Here is a 17699-nt window from a genome sequence, read left to right as displayed (position 1 = left end):
CCAGGTTTACAGTTAAATAAAGATCTTGTAGGTAACTAACCAAATCTAAAGCCCTGCTGGTTGAAGTTGAATTACTTTTTTTGTGACATCCTAATTCATTTGCATTCCCAAAGCGTGTTTGTTTCATCTGCTGTAAATTGAGCTGCCGATAATACCCCAGAGGAGCATGTTTCTAGCAGTCCTAGCCCACATTGATGCTCTGACTGATTAATCTGTAAATCCTTCAAAATTTCTCTCCCATGCTATTACATCAAAGCATCCACAAGTACAACATGTGATCAGAATCATGAATATGTTCCCATCGCATGAGAAGGACTCTGTGTATTTCATGAGGCAATATTTTGTGATGTTTTTCATGGGGAAAGAGGAGGTTGACTTTCTAAAGAGTGCAGGATGTACTCCTATTCCTTGGGTAGCAAAAGAGAGCTGATGGCCTGGAAAAACTGCCTGGAGATGCTCTGCAAAAATTGTCCTTGGTTCCTTGTAACCTTTCATCAACTTAATTCATTGCTAATGAGCTGCGAGTTCATTGCAATTCATTGCAGAGCTTTAAAATTTCTACTGAGTCAGATGACAAAATGCCTTATGTTATCAAGAAAAAGCTATTGGCTGATGGAGGACTAGGCAATAGTGCAGCTCTGGGGAAAGTCTTGGGCCCCTGTCTTTCAAGAGTGCTGGTGGAAGTGCAGTGATTTTGAGAAGGGAAAGGAAGGGGAGGACGAGTAAACCAGGAAATCTTTGTTAGCTTACATTTGCATAGGTTTTATCCCTGTTCCTGCTCACCCTGAGGAAGTGGTAACATGATTAATTCATTACAGGCAGATAGGCAAAGCCTAAAATATCAAATATATCAATTTTTGCATTGTCTTAGTAGTTTTGCTTTCTCAGACTAAGGCTCTAAAAAGTGCATGGATACAAACAAATGAAACACCAACCAGGAAAAGTACCCCAAAACCTCCAGGTCTCGCCTAAGGAAGAGCTAAAGAATTTTTCCATGTATAGTTGTGGCATTTGCCATGTAAAAGTCTGTTACTCTGCTTAAGGTTGTACTTACCATAGCTACAGTTGTAACTACAACACTTCTCCTGCCAGACCCTGGAAATCATTCATACTAAGTCAGGGTATGACAGCTCAGCTTTGAGAGGACCGGTGGCATCAGCTCAGGTGTTTCTCCAGTCTGGTGCTGTCGTTTGCCCCTGTGCATCCCAGGTGCTTGGAGATGGACAACTCAGGCAGCCAGCTTTGACTGCTGGGAAGATTTGGAAATGTTGAGTAGTGTCTTAACACCCTTCTGAAACCTTTGTTGGTAAAGCTTATGGCAATCCTCCTTGACACAGGGGAGGTCCATCCTCAAACACAGAACTCTGGAAGCTGTCCCTGTCTCTGCTAAACCTTGGAAGCGGAGGTGGGAGATCCACTAACAATTGCAACTTTACTGTTATTTTTAGACTTTTTGTCCCAGCTCCTGTGTATGTAGGCCGCCATCCGAGGTAATGTACTGAATATATAAGCTCACCATAAGCAGCATAACATTTGTGTTAACAATTTGTTTGTGATGAGAATAGCTGGATAACTCCCAGACTTCCGGTAAGGCGAAGGCGTGAACCTGTTCTCAGTTAATCATCTCTACCAGAAGATAGGTTGCAGATATATTATTAATGGTTTCTGTATCTATTTGTTTTCTTATATGCATTGCAGATTAGATCAGGTCAAGGGCTCAAGAAACATTTGAAGTGGGTCACTGTGACATTAGGATTAGGTCAGCCAACCTCTTCCCTTCTTCATTGCATAATATGAATGTAATGTATGTTTTGGGTGTGCTGGGGAGAGACTGAACATGTCAGGAATCATCACTGGAGTTACTTGTTGCAGCAATCAGCATGCTTTAAGAGGGCAGCCTGAGCTGCTGCCTCTGGTTCTGCTGGCACGGCATGGCTGTATGTGGAGATAGTGCACACAGCACTGACATGGGTGACCCAAGGCAGGGAAGCTTGCCAAGTATGTAAACATGAAATATGGGTCTTGTGCTGCCTTCTAATAATGCTGGTCTTAAACCAGCCCTCTAAATTTCACTTTTTTTGGCCAGACTTGTCACTATGAGATGCTTTTTATTGCTCAAATATTGGTAGACCCAGTCTAGCAGAGTGCTCTGGCAGCTTTCCTCACTTCTGGTGTGTTGTTGAATCTGCTTTTAGGATAAAACGGAGTAAATATTTCAGATCCAAGCGACCTGCAATGATCATGTAGTCCAACTGCTTGACTGCTTCAGTTCTCTAAAAAAAAAGTAACTTACTAAGTAGGAGACTGCTCAGATTACCAGAATAAGCAATATTTCTGCACATCTGATAACGCAGCACTTATGACAGTATGTGGGGAATATAAGAATATAAAGGGCCATAAATCTGGGACCCTTTCAGGTCTTCACATCCAGCTGTTTCTGGGTGGTAGAGCAATGTTTGTCCTGTGGGTGAGTGGGAACAGTGTGCTTGGAAGAGGCTGTGCACAGTAGAGAGTAGGGGAGATGCTTTCTTGGCCTCTGGGCTCTGCCAGTTGTGGTATACGCTTCTGGGGAAGTATTGATCCTGGGAGAGGCAGTTCCCCAGCCTGCAGATACAGGTTGCATTTGCCAAGCCAGTGAAAAGCTCATTTGGGTGTCTGCTGGGTACTCCCTGTTGTGAAAACAGGTGGGGAGGCTTCTTGGCAAGCTTCTCTAAATATTGGACACTACTGTATCACCATATGTCAACAGCGAGCAAATGGTACAGCTGCCGACCCACATGTTACCAGTATTAGGGTTTCTAAAGGATGCTGGAAAGGGACTGTAGCTATAGGACAATGGGTAATGGGTTTAAACTTAAACAGGGGAAGTTTAGATTGAATGTAAGGAAGAAATTCTTTACTGTAAGGGTGGTGAGGCACTGGAATGGGTTGCCCAAAGAAGTGGTGAATGTTCCATCCCTGACAGTGCTCAAGGCCAGGTGGGACAGAGCCTTGGGCAACCTGGTGTAGTGTGAGGTGTCCCTGCCCATGGCAGGGGGGCTGGAACTAGATGATCTTAAGGTCCATTCCAGCCCAAACCATTCTATGGTTAACCTATTATGGATCTTGTTATAATATACTGCAAATATGTTTTTAAGTAAGGCATAAACAAATGCAATATTTTAAGTAAATACGTCTTTTTTTACTGTCGTGGTTTAAACCCAGTCAGGTAATTCGTTCGCTCACTTCCCCAACTTTCTTGCCCTCCCCCTGCTCCCGGAGGGACGGAGAGGAGAATCGAAAAGAATGCAACTCCCACGGGTTGAGATAAGAACAGTTTAGTAACTAAGGTATAACACAAATCACTACTGCTACCACCAATGATAACAATGATAAAGGAAATAACAAGGGAAGAGAATACAACACCTCACCACCAGCTGACCGATAACTTGCCCCCCCCCTCAGCCCGACCGAGCACTGCCCGATACCTCCTCCAACCCTGCAGTCTCCCAGCCCTTCCGGCTAACTCCCAGTTACCTCCTGGGCATGACGTGCTGTGGTATGGAATACCTCTTTGGTCAGTTTGGGTCAGGTGTCCTGTCTCTGCTTCCTCCTGGCTTCCCCTCCTCCCTGGCAGAGCATGAGGCTCACAAAGTCCTTGGCCAAACCAAAACATCATTGTTATCAGCTCTGTTCCCAAGCTGAAAGTCAAAACACTGCACTGCACCAGCTACCAAGAAGGGGAAAAATGACTGCTACTGCTGAACCCAGGACATTTACTCAAATATCTTTGGCATTAAACTGTCTGTGTGTGGACTAACACATTAAACTATCTGTGTGTGAGGCAAGAAGGCATTAATCCCTGTGAGTGTAATAATATTTAAAATTATGGCACTGAACTGTCTTGCATTATCCCAGATATCCAAAAGTATACTTGGTATTAGATATCTAAGCTATCCAATATTTGATTTCTCTGAACCATATGAATTGGCTTGGGCTTTAGTAATGCACGGCTAGGGATAGGAGGTCATTGATTCTTGGGTCTGTAAGGGGATGGTGGGAAAAGTGCCTGATCCTGAGCAACTTTGCAGCACAGGTGCCCAGAACTAAATCCAAAGTGTGCATCAGTGAACAGTCTGATTGCCACCACCTGTGCCAGCATTCATACATCATGCGTGAAATGCCTCATGCTAGCTTTCGCTTGTTTGATGTGGTATTTGTGTCCTGTTCACATAGGGGGGCAGGACACATGTTTTCCTTCAAAAGAACTTTATCCAGGCAATTCACAGTGTCTAGGATGTATTTTTTTAAGCAGTGAGGTTTATCAAGTGACTGTTCAGATCTCTTCTTCTAAGACTAGTGTTAAAATGGGGGAGTATGTTTTCCCAGATAGAATATGTGCATCTGGAGGCAAGATGGGGATACGAGGTTGGGCTGTAGGTAATCTAAGAAATACCACAGATGGAATAAGGAAAACAAACAGGAAAACACAGCAGTTTTAATTCCGTAGTCATGTATGCAGGCTAGAATTGAAGTCTTTTTTTCAGAAGGCTTAGCAGTGCATGTGTGTCATGGTCTCTATGGCATATAGCCTTGACTTGCAAGTGAATTTCTTACTTAATTCCGGAACTTCAGCTACTCTGAAGTATAACATCATGGGATTTGATACTTTAAGGACTGGTCTTGCAGTGTGTCTTACTCAAGTACTTGGTTTACAAGTTGGATTCTTCCTTTATTTTCTTGGGAATAGGTATCCTTAGGATGTGCCATGTAAGGAGCAATGTTACTTTTGGACAGACCTAAATATTAATCATTTCATAACACACACAGTTTGTCAGGCAGAAATGACACATGAAGAATCTGTTAGATTAATGTTGATCAGGCAAAGGCTATTATGGTGTGGGATTTACTGTAGATAAAGGACATAAAGATGGAGAATTTGTATGTTCTTTACAGTGTTATTGTATCTGCTTTGGCAAGCAGCCTTGTTTTCATAGGGACAGATGATTAATCTTGTTTGCTCCTTTGCTAGATTTGAGTGTCTTTAATTAAGCTGATGCACATTGATGTTATCCCATGATAATATGTGTTAGGTTATGAGCTAATGGCTGTTCTCAAAAATGCAGCTGTGGCAGTGTGCAGGCATACTCAAAATAAATCACTGTGCACAAGCCTTCTGAAAGCTATCACATTGCTGCAGAGTCAGTAAAGTGAAGGCAGTGAATCTGTAAATCACTGGTTACTGATAATAGAGGATGTAGATTTTAGGCCCTTCAGAATCTGTGAACGTTCTGCTGTCTTTAGACTAATCTTACTGAACTTCAGCTGCAGCTCCTCATTATGGCTCGAATAGAGCCTGCAGTAGGAGGACTGGGTGCAAGGGCAGCTGCCTGCAGAGGGAAGATAGTGGGTTTCAAACAAGATCTATCGTTGGTGAATTGGGAATCCAGCTGGGGAGGGAAAAATGAAAGGGCCTCCAGAATCATCAACATGTGATGATCGCTCTTCCAGTCTCCTTATACTCAACCACATGTTTTTCCTTTGCTAGAGATTTCATATCAATGCCCAATTTTGAATGCACTTCCTTCCAGAATCATGTCTTATAGCAAGACTAGTGATTAATATATCAAGATGAATTGTGCAGGATGCTATAACCCCCCCCCCCCAAACTAATTCCACCATACCTTCTGTTTTTCTGTGCACATGCATGTACACATTCACACTATATGAATGTTTTGTCATTGAACAGCTTGCTTCTCCACAATTGTAGTGTAAATCCTCTGTCTCTTAGCTTTGCTGGTACTCTTGTTTTTATATTTGATACAACCAGACCTCTGGAACGTTGGGATAGAGCCATGCTAGAATTTTGTGGGGACTTTCAAGGATCATGTGTGTAAAGCTACATAATAATTTGTGAACAAAGCATTATGTTGAATTGTCACACTATGAAAGAAAGGTCAGTGGGATACTTCAGTATCGTCATGTTGATGTCTTTCATTCTTTCTTAATTCTTTCGTTTGGTACTCTGTACTTAACATCAGTATGATTTGTACACTGCAAAAAATAAATATCCTATCTTTGGGGTGGCAATGTAGGTTTTTTTTATGCTGAGATGTTATGTGCAGATGGGTCAGCAGGCAGCAGTTTGAGCGCTGTGTATTTTGAGGTTTCTGCCTTGGGTGTTGTGGGAGGGTGAGGAACGAGTTGGATGGCAATGCAGATAGGATACCAAGTTCAGGAGAGACATCTGGTTTGGGAAGAGTCTAGCATGGGAGCATGTTCATGTTATAGCTCTCTCCTTTTCCCTTTGTTTTCTGCCCATCTTCCTGCTTACCCCTGAAAGGTTGATGGAGACCAAGGAGGCATGTCATTCTCCTAATTATTGCTAGCCTAAGGTTTAAAGGTCTTTCTCCTTACAGTACGCATCCCAAGAAGAGCAGGTTGTCGGGGGTCCTGTTAGCTCAGGATTTCTGTGTCAGAGACTTTCCTCCAGAGCCCACTGCAGAAGGCTGTGATCTTAAATTGCGTTTGCATCCTGCCCACACATAGATGACAGCTAAATGGAGGTCTCCTGGTGTATGCTCCCTGTGTATTTGGGTTGGGCTGTTGAATTAACAAGATAACCCATTTTCAGCATGAGCCAGATGCTTTTAACTCCTGTTGTGGGCAGCCTTGCCAATGCGCTGTGCAGCTTGGAAGTCCTAAATGGAGTTTGATGTTCTTTGCAGAGACTGCCTCCGCTGCATAATTATGATAGCATACAATTAAAACCCGCTTTATATCAGTTTGGGCAGCTCCTGGAAACTCTGTTTCCCGTAATAATTTTTAATAGTCTCAGGGTTTGTTTTTCCTGTGTTTGTCTTCCTGTGATATTGGCAAAAGATAGGAAGAAAATGAACTGGGACATAGGAATCCCAGTAAAAGCTTCAGGGGGAGGGTGAGAGGTGACTCATTAGTGGGTCTTTCATCTGGGTTCATGCTGGGTCTTAAAGTCAGGGGTCAGGAAGTGAATGGGGATTTGTACACAGCTGATGTCTTGTATAATATTTCAGATGAGTGTATTAATTGACGGCAGCTTAGCCTGGGAGCTCAGGCAGAGGCATTCAGCTGTTTCCCCAGGGTGAAGAAGTGGCTGGGGCTGCTGGGGACAGGGCATTTGCCTGTGTCTGCTGCCTGTGTGCTCCCCTGGCCCAGGAGAGCCAGCCGGCAGCTGCGTTTCTGTTTGTTCCCAAATCCTTACTCCAAGGGAGTTAGGGAGGAGAATGGTACATGTAACTTACTCAAAACTCAGACTTGCATGGAAGATGTGTTTGTGGCCCGCACATGCTGAAAGAACTGAAGTACTGAACAGCCAGGGTTTGTTGTGGGCTATAGACCAGAATTATGTTTATATATATATATGTAGAATCAACTAGGTTGGAAAAGACCTTTGAGATCATTAAGTCCAACCGTTACCCCAGGACTGCCAAGTCCACCACTAAACCCTGTATATAAATGTACTTGTAAAATATAATACATATATTGACTTTAGACTTTTTGCATTCTAGCACCTAGAAGCCTGGTCTGAACTCTCATTGCATACTGTCCTTCTTTTACTGTTCAAACTATTTTGGTGCTGGAGGGCACAATATAAAAAACAGTCCTAGGGTCACTGTTCCTTTAGAGTTCACGGTGAGGCTCTGCCTGGTTAGACCTGTGGGAGTTGCATGTCAAGAGATGTTTTGGTAAGTCCCCAGGAAATGTTTGCAAAGGACTGTGTTGGCTTTTGGGCAACAGTAGGTTGGCTTTTGAGCAAGTGCTCCTCTTTGAGTCTGGACCCTGTACCTTTCAGAAGGGTGGATGGATGGTAGAGGGAAACCCTCCACTTACACCTCTAGGCAAGCCTTGGGGTATCCTGATCTCATTCCCCATTGCTGCAAGTCTTATAATGGCTTTCTTTCCATTCCCTTTGTGTACATACCTAGGGTAGTCTTCCTGAGCGTAGGATACATTTTTTTGTGATGAAGGTACTGTGAAAATAAGGAATTCAGAATTTTCCAAGTGCCAGGCAGTCTTGTGCTTCTCTGATGCTCCCAAGCCACAGTATTAGAAATGTGGTTGTGACCACACAGAAGGTACTAACCCTCATGTTTCTGCACCATGGCTCTTGTTAGTGCACATCCGTTTTCCCTGGCCACCTGAAGAGAGGAGGTGGTCCAGTGGGCATGTGAACTACCAGCAGTCTTCAGCTGCTGAAACATCTTTGCCCTCCCAAGTTCTCTCATCAGTGTTAACTCAATCTGCAGATGTTCAGATGATTAGCACTCATGTCCCATGATCACTGCATCTCTGAAGGGATGCAGTTGTCCCAGACAAAGTGGAAAAGCTTGTCTTGATGGACGCTTTTGTTCTGGGAGTGACACCTATGCTGCTGGCTTCAGCCACCTTAGGTTTGTAATCTTAACAGAAGCAGAGGAGATCTACACTCACAGCTTTCACAAAAATTAGGTGTATTTAAAATGCAGCTTTTCTTCCTGGCTTTGTAGCTGTCCTAGAAAGTCATTACACATGGATTTATTTTTCCTTATCTCTTGGATTATCATCGGCTTCCTTCCTGAATGAATGAATTTATTCAGTGTTCTGATTACAGCTTAATTTTTTGATCACCTCCTGTCTGAGGGGCTTAAGATTTTGTATGTTTAACATAATTGAACTGAATATTTTGCAGCAATAGACAGTGAAGTTAATTTTCTACCGATTGATGGGCTGGTTATGGTGAATCTTTTTGCAGTCTACTCACTTTGACAGTTTGCTGCTCTGATTACAGACCTCCTTTATTTTATTTGTCCTTCTGTTTTACTTTATTTCTTGCCATTAAGCCATGTATTAATCTGACTTTGGAGAGGGAAAATGTAGGTTTCAAGAAACTACCAAAGAGATTCAGACAGCTGGTCAAAGATAAATCCAGTATGCAGACAGGGGTCATGAATATCTCAGAAAACATCTGTTTAAAAGACCAAGGCATCAAATATCTCCTTAGTCTCTGTCTTTAAACTGAGCTTTGAATTTGATTGTTGGGTATTGGTTATTTCTGGGCTCGTGTAACAATTACACAGGGAACAAGGAGGAAACAACAAATATTTAGGTAGATGTTTAAGGGAAAGTGATATTCTGTGATTTTAAAACAAAAAAAGTCCTTAAGTTGCATGAGGCTGTGACTGGCAGTGTCCTATGGGAGCCGATGGTCATTAGAACTGGGAGGTCATTATCTTCCCAGAGCTGAACAGCTTTCTTCTGCATGCATGGGGGTTTGGGGAGAGGGGTGTATTTGTCGTAATTCGTATGTGGTAGCTAAACTAGGAGGAGTTTTTTAAGGCTTACTATTCTGAGTCTACGATTCTGTGAACTAGGAGAAATGAACATTTTTACTGAAACATCTTTCATTTTGCTATTAAGGGCAGTTCCATGTGTTAACTGGCTGACATTTACTCTGCACAAGTTTTAAAGCATTTTATATTGAAAATGTATCTGCCTACAGACTTATCCCAAAGCCTGAATACTGTGTGATTCACATAATGCTATTTTGTTTTGGTCTGCATATACTCTTCCTTAATAATAGAAGGATTTTCCCCTAATTATTATTGAAATAGGACATTTTTAATTATAAAGTATCAACACAGCTTTATGTAAGAATGATGGTGGTGTGTGATATAAACCACTTTATTTCAGTGCAGGTGTCTACATACACCAGCTGCTGGAGCACATTAATCAATAACGCTTTTAGAAGCTGCATAGACAATCCCTGACTGCTTGCCTGAGGAAAGATGATAAATTAATCTGAATATTAAACACCAGTTGAGGCGATTAATTTTTAATGAAGACAATGGGAAACTGGTTTTGCTTGTATTCTCCGGTACATGCTTTCAAAAGCTTTGCTTTTCCAGAATTGTGTTTTTCCTGTGTGTGTGGCACAGGATGTGACTTGGTTCGCAGCAGGTAGGTTCATTAGCCAGCATTTCTGGTGTAATATCCAGCTGTGGAAAGCTTATAAAGTATTGGTATTTAGGTCATCTTAATTAGGCCTCAAAATAAAGATTGAAGATAAAGTGGAATAATTGCACATAATTCATTGTGGCTGAGCTTCTTCAGTGAAAAGAGGGTACAGGAAGTATGAACTGATTTCAGCAGAGTTGCTGCAGATCTGCCTCACTGGTGCTCCAGTGATTGTGCAGGGAGCTGAACCTGTTAAACTAACGATTTTGAGAAGAGGTGAAAGATGTGGCAGTTTTCAGGGGGGTTGGATGCTGAACTGGGTATCTTCCCCCCCACGATGCCAGCACAGGGAGGGGATTGGGCTGAGCCAGCCCCTGTTTATATCACTGCACTCTTCTGTGTGACCCATGCTTCTTCATTACTGGTGATTTTGGTGGCAGAGGGGAGCTCATCTGCTTTCTTCCTTCCAGGATGAATTTATCCAGAGTCGTACATATGTTCACACTAGTTGGAAGGAAACTGAGGTATCAGTGTTCCTTTCACAAGCTCGTGTGAGCAAAGAGCTTCTCCCCTTCTCCATGAAGACTCACTTGCCATGTTAGCAGCCAGAATACTGCAGAATCATTACTGATGAAAATCATTGTGAGCTTCAGTGCCAACAGGGGTGGCAGCAATTATTACACAGCCTGTGTTGCATTCAGTGTTAGCAAGCAAAAGCCAGGAGTCAGCATCCCTCATTCTGGGTTTAAGAAGTTGAGACCAGTGAGGAAAGCCAGAGGAATCTGAACAGTCACCAGGCAACTGAATGACCAGCTGATTAAATGCAGTTGTGTGTTTTTCAGCCAACCAATGCATCTGCCTTAGTAACAGATGCAAATGTGGGCTCTTCAAACCCACCTCTGCCAAGCTATTGGCAATGAAATTGAGGATGATGCATAACTTTGGGTGAGGAGAGACTTGGAGGAGGGTTGCAGTGGTGGCCGGAATATGCATCTGGTGGTGTACAAGCACCTGTGACATCTAACAGGCATCTACAAGCAATACTTTGTGACTAATCTGATAAATTTAGTACAAAGAAGGTGGCACAGTTGTACTGTTGTTTATATCCCTTAGACTAACAACATGCCAAGTATGCTTTTGGTGGTGTAATACCACAAGATGGGAGGGTATTATCATTTAAGCATGTTATTAAACTAATGACATATAAAGAGGTACTAAAAAGCAACAGTGATCATCTGCTACATCAGTGGGGCTGGTAGTTGACCCTTCCAACTTTGTTTATAGGCCAGTGTAACTGAAAATGGAGGGGGAGCTCCTCCTGATCTGAGTTTTTCCCTGTAAGAGCATCTCTGTGTCTTCTGATAATGGAGCTGAAGGAGCACCCATGGGTACAGGAGACAGATACTTGGTCTCTTCTTCCTTGTCCATCCCAGCAAATTCAGCACACCCTGAAATGCAGAGTTTATTTTCTCTTAGCATTTTGAAGGTGTATCCTGTCTTGCACCATATCTATAATTCTAGTTTAGACAAAGCCTGAAGGGATTTAGGTTTGCATATTTTTCCTAAGAGGATTATGTTTCACACTTAGTTGCTCTATGAATTGAGGGGGGTTTTCATGATTTTCTAAGTATGTGAAACGCTGCATACACATTCAAACTGTCCTGAAATGTGATGTCTGGGGGTTAGTAATGGAAATGTGGTGTTTGAACTAGTAGTAAACTGAAGTACTGAGCCTCAGGGTTACTTTGAACTGAAAAACATTTTGGTAATCAGATTTGCATCACGGCTGCAGGAACAGTAGTAGCAGCACAACTGGAGTGGCTAGCAAATTGCAAAAGGGATTAGAAACTGCTTATACTGGCATCAGAGAAAACAATTTAATGGGAAACTACAGCCTAGGAATAAATCAGTGAGCACCCTTGAAAGCATAGAGGTGCTCATAACAGTGAGATTCTGGAAACTCTTTGCTTGCAGATCAAGGCAGTAAGGCAGCTTGGTGGGAAAGATAAATGAGTAATAATTATTAAAATAATGGATATATTATATGCATATAAATAATATATTATTAATAGGTAAATGGGGAAAAATAGTGGTAGTCTGTGGAGGCTTATTTAAGTTCATACTCATAAAATCACTGGTCAGGTATGTACACCTCAGCAGTGGCACCTAAGAGTGATGGGTTCTGACAGTCCTTGTGCTAGGTGGGTGCTGTGGCATGGTCCCTTCACTCTGCTGGCTCTCCCATCTGCCGGTAGGGTCATTTTGATGATTGCTGGCTTAATTTTTTATTATGTAGGCTGTATCTCACACATCTGGTTTCTGTATTTACAGTGGCTTTTGTGGGGGCTGGGTGCAGCTCCTCATTTTGTGCTGCCTTTGGGTTGTTTGGAGGATGTGCAGCAGCAATTCCTGCTAAACACAAGCCTGTTTCAGGGCTTCTTCCCTGCCCTTTTTCTGAACAGTCAAAAAACTTGAAATACTAAGAATTTTTTACCTCATTTCACTGAATTGGAGGAGGGATCTGGCTCAGCCATAGAAAACTGATTAAAACAGGACTAAATTCATCTGTGCTACTCAGCTTCCTTTGAAACTGCTGGTCTGTGCCCAGTGCTGCCGGCTCTGTCATCTTTCATCTCTCTTCAGTCGTTCCTCACTGGAGTGATGAGATGGATATCACTGAGAAACAAGTGGCATTTTTTTGGTAAAAAGGGCAAGGGGGAAAGAGAATTGTCCCATGTGGCTGTGCAAATGACAGGCAGTCTCTGTAGCTCTAAGTCTTCATTATTTTATCAAAGAACTGTACTCATAGCCTTGCAAACTATACCACAGCAAATGTGGGACTGGTGGTAGGCTGGTGTTAAACCCTTGAAGGAAGGAAAATCTGAAAACACAAACTGAGGAGGAGCTGCTGGAAAGTGTCAACCTTTGTTTTGCTGTAGAAGCTTGTATGGAGTAAGTTTGGTTTGGCACCAGATAGATTCAGTGAGATAAGCAGAATGGGTCAAAATTTATTAATATCCAAAGGTGCGGGTTGGCTAGTGAATGGTGGTTTGTGAGCTTTATAAGGACTTCATCGTGCCCTCTAACCAGTGGTGATGTTTTGTGTTCTGTTTTCTCTGCAGACGTCGGCTGATCTCCCAGCGATCTTCTCTGGAGACTCTGGAGGACATCGAGGAAAATGCCCCACTGCGGAGGTCTTTTTATTCACTTTCTCTCTGGTTACTTTGTCTGTAAGGCACATGCATGGACAGACCTGCTGTCCGTTCCCATGTTGAAAAGCAGCTGGGTGTTTGCGTTAAGATGTTCTTAGGGGGTAAAGGTATTGAAACTTCACGCAACCTGCAAGGTGGTAGGTGACATAAATTACACATTCCCTGGCTTTAGGCTATTAAATAAGAAGTCAGTATTTAAAAAGAATGTCAGGAAATTAAAAGTCAGATTCAAGTAATAAAAAAGTTAGTTGTCACTAACGTAACTGACCCGTAATGTAAGTAGTACCTTTAATGAGCGAGTACAGCTGGTTTGATAAAGTAAGCTTCTGAAGGCCAGTATTTTTAGTATTCTCATTTTTTAATGATTTTTTATGATTTGTTCTCTCAGCACATGCAGTCTTGGTTCGGTAGCCAGCATTACTGTCTTTGCATGTTGGCAGGTATGTTTGTGACTGCCACCTCACTTACAAAACTGCCCCTATCCTTGTTATATCAGCAGCTTCAATGTGGTTTTATTTCTGCATCCAGGAGACCACAGCTTCTATGGGGACTGCAGTAATTAGTCTAGGGAATGCTCTGGGGTGATGGGAAATGAAAATACTGTTCAACAGTTCAGAAGCAGGCTGATCAGTAATGTGACCAGTGCGTGGTATGCTCCCAGGTCAGCTGTTCAGCAAGGGGGGAGCTGGATTTTCAATGTCTCTTTATCTTGGAACCTGTAATTCAGCTGGTTTATATAAGTGCTTAGCCTATGACATTGTTTATCCACATGCAGATCGGCTGTCTCTTCCACACCTCAAAGCAAAGACTTAATAGCAGAGGCTGTACCAACTGGCCTATTACCAAGGCTTGATTATTTTTACAAAGCTTACCATTGAATGCTTACCAGCATGTTATGAAGCATTCTCATAAATTATTCAAACACGTATAATTGGCAAAAGATACAAACAAAGTGTGGTTTGCGAGGCAGTATTTTTACTTGCTAATTTGCAGAATTGGTGGTGGATCCTCTCTCTTGACAGTATTTTCCCCTGAAGAAGCTAACAAGGCTGATTAATTACAAACAGAGGGTAAGGGAATCTCAAGGATTTTACTAGCAGGAGGAAGGCAGAAATGGCCAAGTGATGTGTACCTGTGCACAGTGATGGCATTTGGTACAACAGGAACTGACAGTCCCTGGTGGCTTGAGACCAGTGGTCTCTTTGTTTCAGTCAAACAAAGGGGCCTCTTGGGCTTGGGAAGCTGATGAACACTTCCAGTGCATAGGAGAGGATGGGAAAAGTAGGTTAGGGAGGCTCAATACAGAAGTACTGTGCTGGTCCCATATGCTGGTAGTGCATTTGATACATGCTTTTTTGAGGATTCCTTGTACTTAGTAAAGAAAGAAGAAATTCTTCACTATGAGGGTGGTGAGGCACTGGCACAGGTTGCCCTGAGGAGCTGTGGCTGCCCCATCCCTGGCAGTGTTCAAGGCTGGGTTGGATGGGGCTTTGAGTAACCTGGTCCAGTGGAAGGTGTCCCTGCCCATGGCAGGGAGGTTGGAGCTGGATGACCTTTAAGGTCCCTTCAAACCCAAACCATCCTATAGTTCTGTGCCTGTCCCTTAGCTCCCATGGAGGATGCAGCAGCCCTGGCCAGGCAGTGCGCAGTTATCTCCAGTGTCTGTGCGCCGTGCCGTGCCTTGTAACAAAACAGCATGGAGATGAAACAGAGAAAGCTTTCACATGTGCTGTGGTTTTAGCTGATTAAAAAGAGCAAGGCTGGAAGGGGGTGGGGAATATTGCTGTTTGTCTCATCTCTTCTCCCTCCGGCTATTTCTTTCTGTAACTGTGATTTAAAAAGTATGTTCAGATGTAAAATAGATTTAAGGATTAATGTTAAGAAGAATGGTATTTTTTTCCTGAGGTGATTTTTCATATTCTGTTGGTTTGTATGCTGTCAGGAACGTGAAAATTAATATTTAGAGTTCAAAGCAAATAGGAATTATCCTTTCAAATTAGAGATTTTAAATCTTTCTAAAATTAAAAGAAGAAAGAACTTTCCTCAGTAGCTCCTTTACCAATAGCTGAGGAGGATAGGACACGAAAGTTTGAGGGTTGGTGTGAGTGGGAAAATCACATATTTACCAGATTTTGGCTTCATTTGTTTTTTCCTCTGAAAGCGTTGGCTGAGCTGTCACGGCAGATTACAGGAAGTTTTATTTTGCTCACATTTTTTTATGATGTGTTTTTTGCATGAAGGGGGGTGGGAGGATGTTGCCTTTTCTTATTATTATTTCAAATATCTTTTTTTAATTTGAGCTGTCACGTTTCCAGACTTATTGTCTTTATTGTTCTTGCCCATTCCTAACACGGGGTGACTTGAATCATTTGTCTCGTCTTTCCTTCCTGCCTTTGTGTAGACTTCTTGGCCATACAGCAGGGAACTGAGCACTTCTTCTTCCTCCCTCCCCTCTCCCTCCAACTGATTTATTTTTCAGATGTCGGACACTCTCAGGATCACCCAGACCAAAGAACTTTAAGAAGGTTCATTTTATCAAGAACATGCGGCAGCACGATACCAGAAACGGCAGGTACTGTGCATGCATAGCCTGCTTCTGCAAAGGCGATCCATGGGGCGTGAAGGGAAGGGAGGGTCAGCATCCCCATGCATGAGCACAGTGTGCCAATGCCACTTACCCCATACATAGTAATGGCCTTTAAAATAGCCTGCGAAGGTGCAGGCTGCAGTGCATGCTTCCTTGAGTGAAGCACGAGTCAGTGGAAGTGCTAGCCCGTGCATTTTTGAGACCTGTGTTTCCTTAGTACAAACAACCTGTATAAAAGGAAAATCTGTGTTGCTGTTTGAGTAAACTAGGCATAATCTTGTTGCACTTCTTCGAGGGTAGTGCGAAGTGTGAGAGGCACACATGGCCAAACCTGCTGGGTCAAGTTTAGCAATGGCTGAATGGTATTTCAACATCTATCAGTTGGATACAAAGTGCTGGCTGGTAAGCACACAGCTGGGGGTGGTTGTGGCAAGGTGAGGAGTGGGATCCATGTCTTCAAGGCAGGCAGAGGGGCTCCCATTGGATGTGTGAGGGGTGCAGCCTGAGCTGGGATGTGCACTGCCCAGACTGCTGCCATGGGCACCGTCTGACCTGACAGTCAGACCTGACGTCTATGGTCAGAAGTTCCCTTACAGCAGAGGCATGGCGCTTGTTGTGATGTTCCCATCAGCAAAATAGGTTCTTTATTGCAGTATCATCCAGCTCAGAAGTGAAACTAGCTCCTCCCTGCTTATAAAGAAGACAGCTGCCCTCTCTGGTGTTTTTCCCTGTGTGCCTCATGGTTTTATTCTTGCCCTTCCAAACATGAAAGGTTTGAAATAGGCTATCTGAAGAGGTTGCTTAGAGACCACATATAGTCCCACTGAGAGTTGACCCTTGCATATGCCTGTTCTTACAAAACTGCAGTGGGTGAGAACAGCGTACATTCCTGTGGACTGATTTGTGCCTATGGTTTCCATTAAATGTGTAACCAGGTCAATAGAAATTCTGACATCACATTGAACCACAGGTTTTATGAGTTGAATTCTGGTAGGTGTTACTTGGCTCAAGCAAAATTTTCCTCATGTTTATTCTCATGCAGACAATTAAATGCAGTGAAAGGTAGTAATCAACAGAAATACTGTGGCTTCAAGGGATGGCAGCTTTTTAGAAACAGCTTTTGTAGCAAACAAACACATGAAGAACTGTTGACTTGACTGCTGTCTAGCTGGCAGCTGATCATTGTCTTTACAATAAATACATGTGGAATCAAACACTGAAAAGCAGACCTCTAATTTTAGTCTGGTTTGTGCATAATAGATGTGTGCTCTGGGAATTTCTTATGGCAAAAAATACGTATTCGTAAGGTATTATGCAAATTCCACAGATAACGAGTGCTTTCTGAGATGGGTAGATAAAATACATGCATACATTTTATAGGAATATTACCTGTGAAAAAAATGAATAAATACATGATTTGTAAACTGTTTTCTCCACATTTTGAAAAAAAATATTTGTAGGATATTTGCAGCATTTTATCTTAATTCATAGATCGTTTGCTAAGAAAACAGTGAGTAAGCTTCTGTTATTCTGCTGGCTTATCGTCATCAGCACAGTTTTGCAGAACATTTCCATAATCATAGTAAAGATCTCTTTATCTGGACCACAGACACAGTAAGAATAAGCTAGACAGTTTTGAAAATGCTTTTTGTCCTACGGATACACAGCGATACTAGCTAAAAATAGAATGCAAAGTCAACACTTTGTGTTGCTTCTGTGGCCAGCTCAGTCTAGCAGTAAGTAACCTGAGCTCATACCCAGTGTTTCTGAGGGGTCTGGGTTCTGTTGCAGTCACTCAAGTTAGTGGGAAAATAATAGGCATTGGATCGACTTCATGTGTTCATTGTAAAATCAACAGGTTTTGAGTACGTTAAGACCTTTAAAGTTGGTATCCTCCCCAGTTCCCTGTGACAAAGAGGAACATAGTTATTGCAATGGATAGAAAACCC

At 42.6% G+C, this 17699-nt stretch overlaps 1 protein-coding gene across 3 annotated transcripts in view; it reads left to right on the top strand.

Annotated features, from left to right (window-relative positions):
- CABLES1 (Cdk5 and Abl enzyme substrate 1) overlaps positions 1–17699 on the top strand; it is a 71707-nt gene that overhangs the window by 22709 nt on the left and 31299 nt on the right. For all 3 annotated transcript variants that reach the window (XM_062632842.1, XM_062632841.1, XM_062632843.1), the window contains exons 2-3: positions 13074–13145; positions 15643–15735. In XM_062632842.1, coding sequence (XP_062488826.1) covers positions 13074–13145; positions 15643–15735 — 165 coding nt within the window. The remainder of the gene's footprint in view (positions 1–13073; positions 13146–15642; positions 15736–17699) is intronic.

The sequence above is a fragment of the Pezoporus occidentalis genome, unplaced genomic scaffold, assembly GCF_034315485.1.
Source record: "Pezoporus occidentalis ecotype Australia unplaced genomic scaffold, CSIRO_AGI_Poc_V1 ctg4, whole genome shotgun sequence".
Classification (NCBI taxonomy): domain Eukaryota; kingdom Metazoa; phylum Chordata; class Aves; order Psittaciformes; family Psittacidae; genus Pezoporus; species Pezoporus occidentalis.
The sequence above is the reverse complement of the archived record's forward strand: the minus strand, read 5'-3'. Positions and strand labels throughout refer to the sequence as shown.